This window comes from Chenopodium quinoa, unplaced genomic scaffold, assembly GCF_001683475.1.
Source record: "Chenopodium quinoa cultivar QQ74 unplaced genomic scaffold, ASM168347v1, whole genome shotgun sequence".
Lineage (NCBI taxonomy): Eukaryota > Viridiplantae > Streptophyta > Magnoliopsida > Caryophyllales > Amaranthaceae > Chenopodium > Chenopodium quinoa.
Window position 1 is genome coordinate 3,334,761 of NW_018745324.1, and position 17,153 is coordinate 3,351,913.

General features: G+C 34.6%; 2 protein-coding genes across 2 annotated transcripts; one reads left to right on the top strand and one right to left on the bottom strand.

Moving 5' to 3' along the window:
- The first annotated feature begins 5,012 nt into the window (after positions 1 to 5,012).
- LOC110712733 (microtubule-associated protein 70-2-like) lies at positions 5,013 to 12,729 on the top strand. Its single transcript, XM_021891185.1, has 11 exons — positions 5,013 to 5,774; positions 5,882 to 5,967; positions 7,031 to 7,096; positions 7,178 to 7,348; positions 7,437 to 7,607; positions 7,739 to 7,894; positions 8,313 to 8,459; positions 8,641 to 8,712; positions 8,799 to 9,326; positions 9,414 to 9,601; positions 12,185 to 12,729. Exons 1-11 carry the CDS (start codon positions 5,480 to 5,482, stop codon positions 12,222 to 12,224), a joined length of 1,920 nt encoding a protein of 639 aa, XP_021746877.1. The 5' UTR covers positions 5,013 to 5,479; the 3' UTR covers positions 12,225 to 12,729.
- A 2,219-nt stretch (positions 12,730 to 14,948) lies between these two features.
- On the bottom strand, positions 14,949 to 16,617 carry LOC110712703 (probable transmembrane ascorbate ferrireductase 3). The gene is made up of 4 exons (XM_021891157.1): positions 16,376 to 16,617; positions 16,229 to 16,277; positions 15,432 to 15,631; positions 14,949 to 15,332 (listed from the first exon to the last, which is right to left on the bottom strand). Exons 1-4 carry the CDS (start codon positions 16,535 to 16,537, stop codon positions 15,075 to 15,077), a joined length of 669 nt encoding a protein of 222 aa, XP_021746849.1. The 5' UTR covers positions 16,538 to 16,617; the 3' UTR covers positions 14,949 to 15,074.
- Positions 16,618 to 17,153: the final 536 nt, after the last annotated feature.

The window sequence follows — 17,153 nt, forward strand, 5'->3', positions numbered from 1 at the left end:
GGGTAGCAGAACTCAACCACTACCCTAATTCATAACTCCTCCACTAGCCTATTAGATCAAGTGGTAGAGCACTATTTGGATGCATAAAGGTGTAGGTTCGATTCTTACATAGGTTCTCTATAATAACATATAAAAACACTTTAAAGTTATTTAAAATAGCTCAAAAGTAAATCAGATTAGATCTTAAGTATACGAACAATAAATTAGCTTGAAATGATAAATGATTACAAAACTTTGTTAATTATATCACAAAAACTCCAATCATTGACTTTCAAATCATTATAAGATGAGTCAAGTTATAAGAAACAAATATATTGAGTTCAATGTAGAGGTTTTCAAATTTAAAGTAAATAAAACAATATCGAAAGTAAACAAAAGAGGAAAAAAAATTAAAAAAAAAGGATTCTAACAGAACATACAAATAAAGTAAACTTTAACACAAAGTCTTTTAGATTACCCAAAGGAACCTACGTGGGATTTGAACCCACATTTTTTGTGCAATTGCACAATGCTCTTCCTATTGAGCTAGTAGGCTAATTCAAAAGTAAATAGAAAAATGTAAAAAGTAAATAATAAAAACGTAAAAACCAACTGTTCAAATGAGATTAAAGGCACCGATTTTATCCGATTATAAATATTTACTACACCAGTCAAATAAGACAGTTTTATATTATATTCCTTGTTTTTTATGCTACTTTTTTTTTCTGAAAACTTGTACATATACTTGTACATATGTCAAATAACCATCAAAAAAGGGATGCAGAGCAAGTAAATCATGAAAGGAAAACAAATCTTAGAGCTTTTGCTCCCACAACATAAGCATGTCCAAGTTATGAGTCTCACTGCCCCATATATACGTTTGTTTTAGAGCCCAATATATTCGACAACCAATTAAACAAACAACTCTATAACTGAACTTCATGTAGTGCATCCTCTAAACTTCAACTTCATAATAAATCGAGTAGGCGGTAAATTCTAGCATTTGTAGGAAAAGATGCAAACTTCCATTACTGATAATAGGTCAACCATATATTGCACAACCAATAATGAGCATAAAATATCCTGAGTCATTGACTTTTATCACACATAAAAGGAGCCAAATTATAATCTATTCTACCATTAACAAAAACAACCAAATAAGTAGTATAAGAGGTCAAAGTAAATGGTTTTGAGTTAAGAGTAAGAAAAACTATACATAAAGTAAATAAACTATTATTACCTCTTTGATATGGCTCATTAATCAGGTTAAGATCCTCATGAAGGGTATGTCCTTTGTACCAGTCAAGGTTGTTAGACCTATTAAACATGTTGTTACCCTCAAAATAGAAAATGGGAATAAATGACAACTAATAACACAATCAAGAAAATAACAAGAAGTTCAATCACAAGGAGCTATTCATGACAACTGATAACATAATAAAGAAATGCTTAAAATTAACTATATATCAGCCTCAACATCTCTAAGGTTAATAATGCAGCAAAGACATAACCAACATCAAAATTAGAGTGACCAAAGTTTTAAATGGCAGGAATCGACAATTTCCATAGAGTACTCGCTATAATCATGCAGTAGCTTGGTATAATTAATTGCTAGACTTACAGGACTAGTCACAGGGTCCTGGTCTCATCCCTACAAAACCAAGCAACCCAAGTCAGAACACAGATCAAACCCAAGTCATTGGAACAAGGCATGAATGAAAGATTCACACGAAGCCCCACATATCTGACAAGTGCAATCCGTTGTGACATGACAATAGTGTCAGCTCTAGGTCAGCATTTAGATGGTGTTAGCCAAGAAGAACAAAGTTATCTACTCAAATCAGTTTTCAAGATTAAAATAGCAGTGCAAGCAACACACTGAATTTTGGGTTGTTTTTGATGTGTGTATGTGTGTGTGTGTGTCGCTATCAGTGTAAGAGGAAACATGCACTAGGCAAAGGTCTGCTGCCTTTGTAGGTTGGAAGTCACCTGCTCCATATTAAAAGTGTAGTCTACTACTAAATAATCCATGCACACAATTATATACCAAACTCAGTCCCTAACATCAACTCAAAAGTAACTACCATTAACTCAAAAGTAAATAAGACTAACTCAAAAGTAAATAAAACTAAATAATTAAATTCCTCCATGAATTTCACAAAACTAAATAATAAAACTCAGAAGATGTGCAGGAATCCAAGTAGTTTTTTTAACATAATCAATTCTTGAAATTCACTTAAGGATTCAACGAAAATAACTCAAATATCAAACAAAATAATTGAATAAATTGTAAATTGTGGGAAACTACAGCAACAACATAGTAGTATTATACAAATTCTTAGGATACACCCAGGAAAATCACAACAACATAGTAGTACTATACATTTCAAGCAAAAATCCTAATCAAAACAATTGAATCAACCAATTTAAAATAGTTAAATAAATCGTAAATTCAAATAATTACTCTATACGATGTCGGCAGCGCTTTAGGATAGCTAAGATCTAACTCCTCCTTTATATCATCATTCAACATGATTCTTCAGCAATCTAATAATCAAAATGTCTATCACTTTTGGTCGCAGGAAAATAGCGAAAATCCTGATTTCAATAAACTCGAATCAATCAAAACTACAAAGCATAAACCCTAATCGAATAAAAAAGAAAGAAAAAACACAAAACAAACAACTTAGGGCTTGTTTGGCATCAGTTTTGGTTTTCAGTTTCCTGTTTTTTTAGAAAACCAATAACCAAAAACAGGAAACAAGAAAAAGGTGTTTCCACTTTTCTGTTGTCAGTTTTCAAAATTATCATAATTTTAAAAAAATTATAAAATTTTGGATTCATTATGAGACTCATATCATATACTTTTTGAAAACAAAAAACCAAAAAACAGAAAACCACAGCAATGTCAAACGAACCCTTACTTGTCCAGATTTAGTCACAGTATCAACAAAGATCGAAAAACAACTTCAAGAATTCACAAAATCACAAAAATTATAATAAATAAAAAATAATTGCCTCAAAAAATGACGAAAATAAAAGATTCACAGCAAAAAAATTGATCAGCAAAGAACAAAATCCCGATTTGAGAGTGCAAAAGAGGAGAGATTTGAGAGTAGAGAGAAAAAGTGCAAGAGAGGAGAGAGAAACAAATGAGCTGCGAAAAGAACAGGTGAAAGGTCATTCAACTGGCAAAATTACCAAAACGCCCTTAATGAAATTGAAAAAGGCGGGTGAAACACAAGCCGTCGGATTAAGAGCAATCAACGATCACGATGAGTTCCTAGTTCCTATTATAAGACTTGGTTCTCACATGATCTCATTTATATATATATACATATATATATATATACATACATATATATATATATATACATACATATATATATATATATCTACATACATATATATATATATATATATATACATACATATATATATATATATATATATATATATATATATATATATATATATATATATATATATATATATATATATATATATATATATACACACACAATATCAAGTGTTACCATGAAATTATGTTTGGACAATGTGATCAATTATTGATCATCATTTTGTAGTATATATGACCTTCAGAAGAAGGCATAAATCTAATTGTTATGATAATTCAAAACAAAGCTACCGAATGAAATAGTGGTTAACACTTGTATTTTTCCACAAGTATGAAGAAATGAAGATGGCTCAATAAGTCCATGTGAAGATTTGAAGATTCAAGTTCAATTTGAAAGAATCAATCATCAAAAAATGTTGTTCTGCTACATGGAAGAAGTTACCCAACCATATCGCGTCGGATTTATTGCACTGGAAGATTTTACGTTAATATGTTATGTATTCATCAGGGGAGGAAATACGCGCCGCACTTTTTTTTTCCTTGACCATGGTTTTATGCCACATGGGGTTTTCATGGTAAGGTTTTTAATGAGGCACCAATGCAAGCGTATTACGAAAAATGATGTACTCTTTTTCCTTTACTATGTTTTTATCCCATAGGGTTTTTCGTAGTAAGGTTTTAACGAGGTACAATCTTCGATAATGGACATCCAAGGGGGAGTTTTATGGAATATTGTTTGGATGCTTATTATATTTCTTGTATCATTCTAGAATATTCTAGATAGATGTAGAGTTTAAATTCTTATTCAAGCAAACCACATATATATATACTACGTATATACCCCATTAATGGAATAGAAATATACTGATCGATTCTCTCCCAATCTCTCTTATATTCCTTTATTTTACAGCACTATGAGCAATTTTTTCTTTATTTTATTTTTATTTGGCTTAGGGGGTTTTGATGTCCACTATTTTTTGATCAAATGAAAAATATACACGGAGTATACTTCTATCATTAGTTATAACCCGTACATTAGCATAGCTGCATGGGCATATATGAGTATTATTTTTTTTTTGTCGTTTTTTTAGAGACATGTGTTTTGGGTGTTTTTGTCCATCGGGAGAGTTACGTCACGAAGTCTGGTCCGGCTGAGTTGTACCTGCAAAACAACGGAGATTCCGGGTGGTTGGAGCTTCGCCTCCGACGATCAAGTTAGTAACTTGAAAGGGAATAAAGAATGCGGAAATTTAGGTGGGGATCTGCTTGGATTCCAAGCTCAGGTGTTTCTCTGATGAGAGAGAATGTGGGTGTAATAAATGATTGAATGTGTCCCCAAAATGGGGAAATATCTCCCTATTTATAAGGTCATTGGAGAATGTGCCCCCATCTAGGTCACTTGACCTAGATTTTAGTGGGCTGCGCCGTTTTACGGCGTTTTTTGGAATTTGGGCCCTTGAAGGCCGCCATTTCAGGGATGTATCCAAGGGGGCCATGTATCAAGAGGATATTAAACCACGTGGGCCATCCTGAACTAGACACGTGGCCTCCTCTCATTGGTCCACATAGTTAGGGTAATTTTACCCTAAACAATATGCATGATAACATACTTGTTAATTAAAACGAAGAGAGTATTAGTTTGGAACCTCACTTGGTAGATCTAATTAGCAACTTAACGAAAAATAAATCAGTAACAAATTCAATGGTAATGTAATACACACAGAAACACAGAAATGTGATCTCTCTCACAATCACTAGGTCATGTCTGCTTAACAGCAAAGCGTCCCAGCTGAATTAATTCCCTCTCTTTCTCTCTCCTCGCTCTCTCTCTCACTCTCTCTCTCTGCTTAACTCTTCCTTACTGTAATTACTGTCTATTCTAAAAAAACAAAATCAAAATCAAACCCCATTAAATAATTAAATTAAAAGTAATAAATAAATAAAAATGAAAAAAACCCAAAAAACAAAAACCCAGATTTGAAATACCTCCATTTCAATCCTCTTCCTCTGCCACATTGCAGAGAGAGAAACAAAAACAGAAAAAATAAAGGAAGAATTTTTGTGGGTTTTTCATTTTGATCTTCAAAAACAAAAAAATTTAGTTTCTTTTTTTAAGGGGGTTTTCTTCCCCATTTCACAGCAATGGCTGAACATCATCATCTGGGTGATGAAGAGCTTAGTATTTCAATGGCTTCTTCTGAAAATAGTACTGAAATTTTACCAACAACAACTACTTCAACTATTCATACATTGTCACCGACAAACCCAACTCCTCCGCCGCCTCTTGCGGTGTCTGGATCGTTTAAAGAAGGCAAAAGTTCTTCCCGTCGACGCCCTTCTCGACGTCCGAGTCTTGATGCCGATGAGTTCTTGAATCTTCTTCATGGGTCGGATCCGGTTAAAGTGGAGCTAAATCGGCTTGAGAATGAAGTCAGAGGTCATAATGCTGATTTCGATTTCGAATTTGATCTTTTATTTTGTTCTTTTAGATTTTATTTTGATTTGGAATTTCGGGTTTTTTTTTTTTTTTTTTTGGATTTGCAGATAAAGAGCGGGAACTTGCTGAAGCACAAGCTGAGATCAGAGCATTGAGGTTGTCTGAACGCCTTAGGGAGAAAGCTGTTGAAGAGGTTAATTAATTTTTATCTATTTATTTTACTTTATTAATTAAATTGAAAATTTGATTACACTTGTGGATTTTCTTCTATATTTGAAATATGCTATGTTTGGTAAATTCTGTCCGATTTTTGTGTAGAGGATTTTGTGAGATCTCATTGCTAAAATGTTAATTGGGTATTTTTTGCGAGAAATTCGGAGTTGGGAAAATTATATACTGTAAAACTTGCTGCGTTGTCTTGATAAAATGGTATTATTATGTGAAAATGGGTGGAAATTTTGAGACTTGAGTGACTCATCAAAGGTTTTCTGAGATTAGCCTCGAGGACCCGGAAAAGGACAGTGTTGTGGGATTACTAGAGGGATTACGGTTTGTGCTCTACGGTAATGAATGGATAGTTCAACTTGGAGTTATTATGTTGACCGTCGATTTGTCGAAGCTTGGAGTGGTAGATCGATGTTAATGCCTGAGATATGGTTTTGTGGTGTGAGCCTGGCAGGTGATAGATATCTGTATGTGAATTATACTAGAGGATGCTTTGGAAAAAACCGCAAAGCAATCCGTCTTGTCTATACCTATAGCGATAAAGGGTTATGTGGTTCATGACCATAGATTCAAGGAAAATGGATACTAATATTATGATGCCTCTTATATGTTTGAGAGGTTTCTAGAACTGATTTCAAGGTTGGTCTACTCATGAGGTTCTGTCGCTTTGATGCTCTCAGATTAGTAATTGACATTGACTGTAACGACTTGAAGACACATCATACTCTACAGCTGGGGAAGAAGAATTACCTTTTGTTCTGGGTAGAAGTATGGGTAACTTAAAACAGTATTGGTTTCTACCGATTTTAGGAGAATTTAAAAGCCACATCAGGATGAATAATAAGCTGTTTCAGAAAATCGATGAATAGAGAATGTAGCCGTGTAACATGTTTTCTTGTTGAACCTTGTTTGTTTAATTACTTCATTTGGGTACTCTGAAGGATAACGTCTCTGATTGTCTTCTTACTTTTCTACGTAGTCCTTTGTTGTTTCAAAACTGACTCTGTTGTCTGTGTTTCCCTGAGAAATAGCTCACTGATGAACTGACGAAGGTGGATGAAAAACTTAAACTTACAGAAAATTCTTTAGAAAGCAAGGTAATGTATTAATATCTGTTGTCCTATTGGTATGTCATGTAAATCTGTGTTTACATCCATCTAAATAACAGTTGCTTTCAGAATCTAGAAATTAAGAAAATCAATGAAGAGAAGAAGGCATCTATGGCGGCTCAATTTGCGGCAGAAGCTACCCTTAGAAGAGTCCACGCTGCTCAAAAGGATGATGACATGCCTCCAATTGAAGCCATTCTTGCACCTTTAGAAGCTGAGCTTAAAATTGCTCGACAGGAGGTAACTAGCTCGGGCCTTCCATCAATTTTTGATGATTTACTGCAGTTTTCATTCAAGGATTTATTGAAAAGTTCATCTATTTTTGCAGATTGGGAAGCTGCAGGATGACAACAAAGCTTTAGATCGTCTTACCAAATCAAAAGAAGCTGCTTTATTGGAAGCTGAGAGGACAATTCAGTCGGCCCTTGCTAAAGCTTCAATGGTAGATGATCTTCAGAACAAAAATCAAGAATTGATGAAACAGATAGAAATATGTCAGGTATTTTTTTGTGATAAATTGCTTTTTTATTATTCATCCTGATGGCCTTTTCACTCTATGGAGTCTCCGAGTCTGTATTCAGTGAGTTATAAATAGATAAAATTTATATGTAAAATGCGTGTGTTTGGCAGGAAGAAAATAAGATTTTGGACAAAATGCATCGACAGAAGGTTTCAGAAGTAGAAAAGCTAACCCAAACAGTACGGGAACTAGAGGAAGCTGTTCTTGCTGGTGGTGCAGCTGCTAATGCAGTGAGGGATTACCAGAGAAAAATGCAAGAAATGAGTGTACGTTTATTGTTTTTGAATTGTCCACTGGATGATACTAAATATTATACTTCCTCTGTTCTTTTATTATTGCACCATAAAGGTTTGTCACAAGTTTTTTGGTAGTGGAAAAAATGATGAGAGAGTAAGGTAGAAATATAAAATTGCCCGTGTGATTGTATATACAAAATAAAAAGTAAGTGTTGAAAAGCAAGGGTATATTAGGTGTTTGTAGTGTGAACACAAATATCTCTTTACCTAAAATGGATATGGTGCAATTTTTGTGAAACACCTTAAAAGGCAAGTGGTGCAATATTAAAAAAACGGAGGAAGTATATATTTATTTATTTTATTTATTCTGTGACAAGGCGTAAAAATGCCTTTGTTGTGAGAAGAGACTTTTCTGAACCTAGAGTCTCTGCTTTCTTCTGATCTGCAGGAAGAAAGAAAAACCCTGGACAGGGAGCTAGCTCGTGCGAAAGTAACTGCTAACAGGGTGGCCACAGTTGTAGCCAATGAATGGAAAGATTCAAATGATAAGGTGATGCCTGTTAAGCAGTGGCTTGAAGAGCGGCGATGTTTACAGGTATTTCTTGTATCTGTTAAACGCTTAACTACCTAAGGCTGACTGTACTTGGTTCATTTGCTCTTTATCAAGTTAGTTCATGTGCACATGTATGCGCTCACACAATAAAGAAAAAAGGAGAAAAGAAAATTGCTGTTAACTTTTACATAGTCAGTGTAATCCTTATAAAATATCATTTCAGGGAGAAATGCAGCAGCTTCGGGATAAACTTGCTATATCAGAGCGAGCAGCAAAATCTGAAGCCCAGTTGAAAGTAAGATAACCTCTTTGCAAAAAGGTGCTTTGATATCTGTTGTATCCTGCCTAGTTAAAGGTAAAACTTCTCTCTGCACTCTGCAGGAAAAGTTTCAGCTACGCCTCAAGGTGTTAGAAGAGAACCTGAGGGGAGTTTCAACTAATAGTAACCGATCTACACCTGAGGGAAGAAGTGTAAGTAATGGGCGTCGTCAATCCCTTGGAGGAGCAGATGTCATGTCCAAAGCTAATGGGTTTTTACCCAAGAGATCGCCGAGTCTTCAATCAAGATCTTCTTTAACTTCAAGTGCTAGTATGATGTTAAGACATGCAAAGGGGGTCTCAAAATCATTCGATGGTGGTACAAGGTCATTAGACAGGGGTAAAATCTTGTTAAATGGAAGTAGCTCAAACTATGCTGCCAACCAATCTTCTGAAGTATCAAAGGATTGTGAGCCTCAAAGTACTTCCCAGGAAAATTCTGATGAAAAGCCAAGTGAAGTACCAACAGCTGCTAAGGAAGATAGTGTCCCAGGTGTATTATATGATTTGTTACAAAAGGAAGTCGTTGCTCTGAGGAAGGCTGGTCTTGAAAAAGATCAAAGCCTTAAGGACAAGGATGATGCCATTGAGGTTGGTATTTATCGCTTGCTACATCAATCTTTATCTTTCAATTTATTATCTCTTTTCTTGTTGGTAAAAGGTTTGTGTTTTTTATAGATGCTAGCAAAGAAAGTAGAGACATTGACAAAGGCTATGGAAGTTGAGGCCAAAAAGATGCGAAGAGAAGTAGCTGCTATGGAGAAGGAGGTTGCTGCCATGCGCTTAGAAAAGGAGCAAGAGAACAGAGCTAAGCGCTTTGGTAGTTCCAAGGGTCCCATGGCTAGCTCCCAGTTACTCGCTGGAAGGTCAGTGTTTTAAACTTCTATAGTTGGTCAGGCATGTTACAATTTTTCGTTACTCTAATGGATAAAGATTGGCCTATTCTAAATGGAACAGAAAAAATTTACCTGATCGGCTGACCTTATTCTTTTCTACAATAGAATGAAAACATGTTTTTTCTTAGGGATCACTAAAAATTAGAGCACTTTGGTAATAGGCTCCATTCTATCAATTTGTAAAATACAAATAGTTATGTTATGTTAGGACTACAATGCCAAAAATTAAAACACTTTGATAATAGGCTCCATTCTATCAATTTACTATGTTTTACGGAGCAAGTCTCTATTCTGCATAACGTCTGGTCCAGTATAACATGAAATGAAGTACATATATGTGGCACTTTATACGGAGCGCTTGATTGACATGTTCTCCATCTAGAATTCCGCATAATTTGTTTCTTGGAACTTATGCAGTGGTTTAGGCGTTAAGCTCTTTTTGATTATTTTATGAACCATATGCTACTGCTTCACTGAGTATTTGTTTAGGATTACTATGAATAACCCAGCTAAATAATCACCTGCTTGCACTGTACAGGTCTAAGAAATTTGGTGATGGGAACAGATATAAATCTGTTCACTTGTCCGTTTTGTCATATCCTTGCTACTTAGTTTTTCCAAACCTTCCTTTAATTACTTTCTCACCCTTCTGATTCAGTAAGACTGTGGAAAACCATAAACTTATTGTACTTAAGGGGTGTTTGGCTAAGGGTGTATGGAAGGTAGCATATTTAATATGCATGTTGACACCAATTTTTCACATGAAATTTCATCAGACTTTGTTACTTAGCTTATCAGCCTCAGTAGGTAAATTTGTAAATAATTAAATATTCTTAGTAAGTTGCACATTACTCATCCATCTTTTAATCTGTTTTGTTATGTTGAAGAGGATCTGTCAGACAAGACCTTAATTGATAATTCTAAAATCTTTGATAGGATCTATCTAAGGTGTTGCCCAATCTGTTTTGTGTTAATTGCTAATGCTATCAAACAACCTTAGAATAGTGCAAGTTGTTTGTTTGACATATGAAGCAGTGTTAAAATATTGCTGTGTTCCAAGTAGGGCTTAACATCTGAGTGTCTAAAAATCATTGTGCACTCTTGTACAGTTATGCCCTTATTTACTGTCGTTTTTCCTTATGTTTCTAACTCTTACTTTTTTGCAAAAGTATATTACCCATTTAAAGTTGATTGCTGGTTCTTACACTAATTTTATAATAAATCGTTGTAAACTTTCATTTACCTTTACTCTTAGTTATTATTAGCCTTAGGCTTTCTGGAGCAGAAACCAACAACTTCTAGAAGTATTCTGTAGGTAAGTTAATCTTACTCATTGAAGACGAAACTTGCTCCAAAAAACAGAGATATCAAGGAAACATTAGTACATTACTTGAATATATTATACCTTTGCTGAGTAAAGGTTATCATAGTCCCTTCCCTCCATTCACTAAGTGTTCCATGGCCTCACCTGTTCTCCTATAGTTAAGTCATTTTCTTAAACTCTAGTGACTGCCTTCTCCATCTCTTACCAAGTGCAATCATCCACATTTGATACACAAATTTCTGCACGCATGGAGTATTTTGAGTATATACTTCATATCCTTCCTAACTCCTTCCAACCAAGTCATTTTCGGTCTCCCTCTCCCTCGTTTAACCCTTCCATGGTCACACTATTCGTACTAGTTACATATTTGGTTATTTGCTTTTTTAAATACATAGGGTCATTCACTTATTCATTGTTGCTTTTCCCAGTTTTCTTATAATTTCCCCTTATGTAAGAGCTGCAAAATTGTATATTATCAAATTTTTTCTTGCATTTCCTCCCTAACAAAACAGCTACGAAAATGGATGATAACTAACAACAGAGAAGATGACTGACATTCCAAAAAAAAAAAAAAAAAAAAAAAAAAAAGATAGTTGACCCTTAACATTTAGCAAAGAACAAAATGTTTTGTGTTCCTTCATATAGAGACATTTCACATGTTTCCTAAGGAGCTTTGAAACTTTTGGGCAAACAATAAGAATCTTCTGTGAATGTCACAGTTATGTTTAGTGAGAGTTGAAAAGGTTGGGTTTAAATTAGGTGTATAGTCAGAGAGGTAAAAAAGCTAAATATTGTCCACTTTGGCCGTCTCAACATTATCAAACTGGGGAATTCCATGTATTTGTAGATCCTTATATCTATTTTCATCTTATCCAACGGCATAGTCTTCCCAAAATACTGATTCCTTTGTTTGGTTTCACTATAGAAAAAGATATTTTTGAAAATATACATTGAGGTAAATCTAGCATGATCCCACTTAACTATATTTTTCCTTGGCATAAATCACTGTAATAATTTAAATGTTTTCTGAAAAAAATGAAGTATGTGAAGATTAGATTAAGGTTAGACTTGTATTTATTGCATCGAGATCATTTCATAAAGTTAACAAGGAACATGTGGAGTTCTAATGCTTGAAGCAGATTGGTTGTCATGACTCATGATGGCAACATTATGCGGTGACCTTGTCTATGCAAGTCTAACTTTTGAACCACCAATTGTAATTTGTGCAGGGCTGCTGGACGAGGTGGTTTAACACGCAGCACTCAATAACAGCTAGCAAGAACAGCTTTAGGAGCTCTTTAGGAGTGAAACTGGACAGTTCTGCTCCAATGTGTCCTTTTCTTATTCTTTATATATATCTTATTTGGTGATTGATTATAATATTGCAATCAGCACCCCAGTTATTCTGTATTAAGTGGAAATTATGGCATCCTTACTTGGTATGCTTCTGACGTTGACTGCTATCGCCGTATCGCATGCTGAGACTTTCGGGTTAAGGATATCGAAGTAACTAACCTTATGGCAAGAGTATTTTCAAATGGCAGTGGTGTGCTTGTTGTATAGATAGGGATATTAGTCTTCTAGCTCATGTGCTGGAGCCCCTTGTATTTGTAGTCAGCTAGTGTGATGTTTTTCAGGTTTGTTAATATTCTTGGAATCAGATCAAAATCAGAGTTGCAGTTTCTATTACCGTTTCTTATTGTTCCGTCTGCTTTCTTCTGTTGGTATTGTTTAAGCTAACAATGGAATCATATATAAGCGAAAATTTAATTTATTTTAGATTTTAATATGTAGAACTATCAAAGATTGATCTGATCCAAAGATACTAAACCAATGTGATGCATCAATCTATTCTCAAGTTTGATCTGTATGGACTCACTGATTTTATACAGCCATTTTCTAACTAGACCCTATTTGAATATGCTCGATTCACAATCTCGAGTTTCAAATATAAATTTTAAGGTTAAAATTGGCTCTAGCATCTCCATTTCTAAAAGTTCTTTTCATTTTGACTCTGCATGTTTGACAATGCATTACTTTGAGAATATTCACTAATGATTTAGGTCTAAAACAATCATAATTTAGGCCTTTTTTAAAAAACATTAAGCGATGAGGGTAATAAATCTTTAAAAGTGATTGAGATTAGGCCTAAGGGAGTAAATCATTAAGAGAAGTGAAAATAGAACATATGAATAATGCAAGAATTAATGTGTTACAAGTGAAAATAAAACGAAGGAATGGGATAGTAGTTGAAATGGAAAAGAATAATGCCTAACTTTTGGGCGAACAAGGCAAATACATAGCTTCTTCACCTACTTCCTTTTGTTTTTGCCAAATTGATATGGTAAAATCTCCACTCTAGTTTTAGCCATGAAGATGGTTCTAACACTTCTAAGGTAATGTCGAAAAGACCGTGCTAAACTCCATCAATATCATTCATGCATCTTAAGCATACTTTATTAAGTTACTAGGTGGCCACGTGCCCCTTGTTTTTCAATACAAAATAGGATTAGGCTAAATTTTTTTAGCTTCCTTTACTTTTGGTCATGTTTGGGATGGATGAACTTGAAATATTATCATTTGCCCTTATTTTATATTATCTCAACTTATCAATTCCTATATTAATTTGATGTAAACTTATTAACCCTTATCTTGTTTCTTTTAATTTGTTTTGAAACCATCCTTGTTTTTTTTACTTGCAACACTTTGGATCACACACCATTATGTATTCCATCACTTCAGCCGTTTTTGATAATTTATTGTTGAGAAAAGCTCTAATTATTTAATAACTTGGTAGATTTGTCTCGATTTCGTGTTATAAGTGTAAAAAATTAGAGGAAGTATTCTCTTATCTTATATAATTTGAAATAATTTAAGCTTATAGATCTAAATAAAAATTAAGAATAAAATAAATTAGGATCCAGCCTAAATAAGAAGTAATCCCTTTTTAAGTCTTTGAGCATGGCCAATATTTGCCAACTTCCTTGTAAAGTGTAGTGCTCCAGACCTGTAGTACGTCCATCCAATAGTACAATATTATTGGATCCCAATCTTACAACTTAAGGTAAGAAGAATACTTTATACTTACTCCATGTACAACAAAGTCAAGCTACTTATTATTCAACATTTCAACTGGAATAAGAAATATATATCAATTTTTAATTGAAATAACACACACAATAATCTGGAAGCCTCCACAATCTGGATGGATGAAGCTTAACACTGATGGAGCCTGGTTGTCTTCTGATAAAGGTGGTGGAGGAAGGAGTTTTCAGGAATGCTCAGGGTGAATGGTATTTTGGTTACTCAAGCAAGTACAATGCCCCCAGTGCTTTAGGTGCAGAGCTGTATGCTCTAAGGGAAGGGCTTAACTTTGCACAGGCTGCCTTTGAAGTACTTGGAAGTGGAGACTGATGCTGAAGAGATAAAAAGCTTGCTCAACAGAGAAGGGGATAATATGAATCATGAATTATCTGCTCTCATCATTGATGTAGCTAGAGCCCTGAACAACAAGAACATGGTCATTGTGTTTAGCGCTATCCCCAGGGAGCTTAATTCTGTAGCTCACTATTTGGCTAAATATGCTATGTCAATGAGTTTGGGCCATACTCCTCATTATGCTTTCCCTACCAGTGCAGTTGCTGCTTTCGAAGAGGATCTGAGAGCTCTGCAGGATGCTCCCACTGCTTAGTTCCTCCAGTTTATTTAGTTTATCTTCTGCTTTGTCTATAAACAATATTTTATTTTCAGTTTTAAGATACTATGGTTACTTTTGGAATCATAGAGTGCATTTTGCAATCAGCATCTCTATGGTTGTTCTGATGTAATTATTAGGGCTTTGCCCAAGTAATATATTTGCTTCCTTTTGTGTTAAAAAAAACACACACACAATAATCTCTTATTTGATATAAACAAACAAATGATTTTATGTGTGCATCGCACATGCAAAATGCACATATCATAACATAAACTCGTCCAACTAACAATCCAACAAACTCAAAGAATAAGTTACACTTTCATCACTTCAATAATATGAATATGTTTGTATGCACAACCCAGAAAAAAAAAATACATATACTACAATCTTAGAACACCAGAAATTCACAAGAATAAAACATCTCAGTAATAGTGAGATAAGGCGATAACTAGATCAACGCTAATGCCAAAGATCAGAATTGCGAGGCCGGTAAAGTTGATCAATCGACCTTCACTGCTGCTTGCCAATTTAAGGATAGTAAACAATTGCATAAGCCCTGTTTCAGCTGTGCATATTGCGAAGTACAGCAATGCTCTCCCGAAGCACACATGCCATGGTGCTAACCTTGCTCTTGTAGCGCCTGGCCTTGGTAACCAAAATGTGACAAACCCGAAGAACCACTACAATTGTACAATAATTGGATTGTAACAAGTCTGAATTCGAGACGAATCCAATAGTAATAATGCAAACATCATGGATGGAGTTTAGATTTTTTTTACCTGGATTCCGTAAACAATGAAGGTTCCGAGACCTATCCAAGAATGCAAGCTGTACATGTTGGTAACGTTTGCCTTGTAATGGTACTTAAAGGCAGCATATACGCCAATAATTCCCAGTGTAATCGCTATTACGTGCATTAACATGTGTGTCAACTTTTGCATCCGTGCTTCCGCATTTATGCTCTTGTGCACCATCATGGCTACCCAAATTATTTATACATGTAACAAAATTTTAGGATTAAATATGAAAAACCACAAATATATGACTTGCTATATATTGCTCTACAACCTGGGGCTCATATATAATAATAATAATAATATCAACTTTAGGGCCATTAAAACTAACTATGGCTTATTATTGTACTTAAAGTTATCCCTTCAATTGTGCCCTTAATTATAATGCAAATTGCATTCTCTAGTCCAATTGCTAGTAGTCCAGGATAGGTTTATAATACTCTATCATTGTACTTGTATTATTCGTATTTAATAGACTAAAACTAGGCATGTGTGTTTTGGGCGGATTTTATCGGCCGAAATTTTTTATTTTTTGGGCGGCTTGGACATACGCTTTTATGTATTCTTAGTTATTTTTTTGGATCGGCCTGAAAAAACCCACTTACTTCAGCCATTTTGGGGAGTCTGGACATGTGATATCTGGCCCAAATCTTGACCCGACCTGAGAAATGGGTTGATTTTTTTTTTTTTTTATCTCTGACCCAACCCGACCCTCACTTTGATCAAGTCTAATTAAATTAAGACATCGGGAGCTGAGGAGGTGCTGAGGGTGGCGTAATTACCTTGACCAGCAAAGAATATGAAACCAAAGAACATGAGAAAAATATGAACCTGCACAAAAATATAATAGTCATCGTACTTGGTCAAACGATAATGAATTCATTAACAAACTAAGCTAAAATCCATATTATAAGAAATCAGCATCTAACATTGAGAATACGGTATGGATTATCGGAATCAAGACCAAGACCGCCACGATAATGCAACAGCCAAACTAACAACAAGATAATAGACAAAATTCCAAAGAAATGTGCCACCGGTGTAATGCTAGATGCTCGTCTTCTGTACCACTCTCTCTCGATAGCATCCATGGTTGTATTCGCGTATGTATGTATCACTTAGTTTTTTCGGTATGTTAGTTATGAATAATTGGTGATGATTATAGTGGTAAGAGTTATAGTATATATATGGAGAAATAAAGTAAAAATTCTTTAGATATAAAATTATGGAAAGTATAGTAATCAAGGAGCAGGTTGCTGATTTTTCAGCTTTGGGATTGCTTTTATAACAGGTTTGGCATATTTATGTATGCTGCAAAGTTACTATATTATGAATTTAGCTTTTGTAAACAACAAATTTTACTATACACTGGCCTTATAATCTTAGCTGTATGTTTATATGTAAAATATTCTTGAGCTGATCTTATCAAAGAAGGACTGTAATTCTAATGATTCCTCTGTAAACAAGTTGTTTCTGTCTGGATCCGATATCCCGAGAGTCCGAACCCGAAATCTTGATACTCCTATCGGCAAACTGAGAACCTACACAATGAACAGAAGTTAGCTAACCCTGGGGGTGATCTGGGGATAACCCCGATAAAGTTAGAATGTGTTTAAGAAAGAGAAGGTAAGTAAGAGAGAGAAGGTAGAGAGAGAGAGAGAGAGAGTAATAAATGCTTACCATTTAATGAAGCTTAACCTACTATTT

Bases quoted from the DNA above. Each gene is read 5' to 3' on its own strand.
- LOC110712733 (XM_021891185.1), top strand. From the start codon at position 5,480: ATGGCTGAACATCATCATCTGGGTGATGAAGAGCTTAGTATTTCAATG. The intron at 5,968-7,030 runs GTTAATTAATTT...CCTGAGAAATAG, and splicing joins GGGAGAAAGCTGTTGAAGAG to CTCACTGATGAACTGACGAA. The intron at 9,602-12,184 runs GTCAGTGTTTTA...TAATTTGTGCAG, and splicing joins TCCCAGTTACTCGCTGGAAG to GGCTGCTGGACGAGGTGGTT.
- LOC110712703 (XM_021891157.1), bottom strand. From the start codon at position 16,537: ATGGATGCTATCGAGAGAGAGTGGTACAGAAGACGAGCATCTAGCATT. The intron at 15,632-16,228 runs GTAATTACGCCA...TAATTTGGGTAG, and splicing joins CATATTCTTTGCTGGTCAAG to CCATGATGGTGCACAAGAGC. The intron at 15,333-15,431 runs GTAAAAAAAATC...GTACAATTGTAG, and splicing joins TCATTGTTTACGGAATCCAG to TGGTTCTTCGGGTTTGTCAC.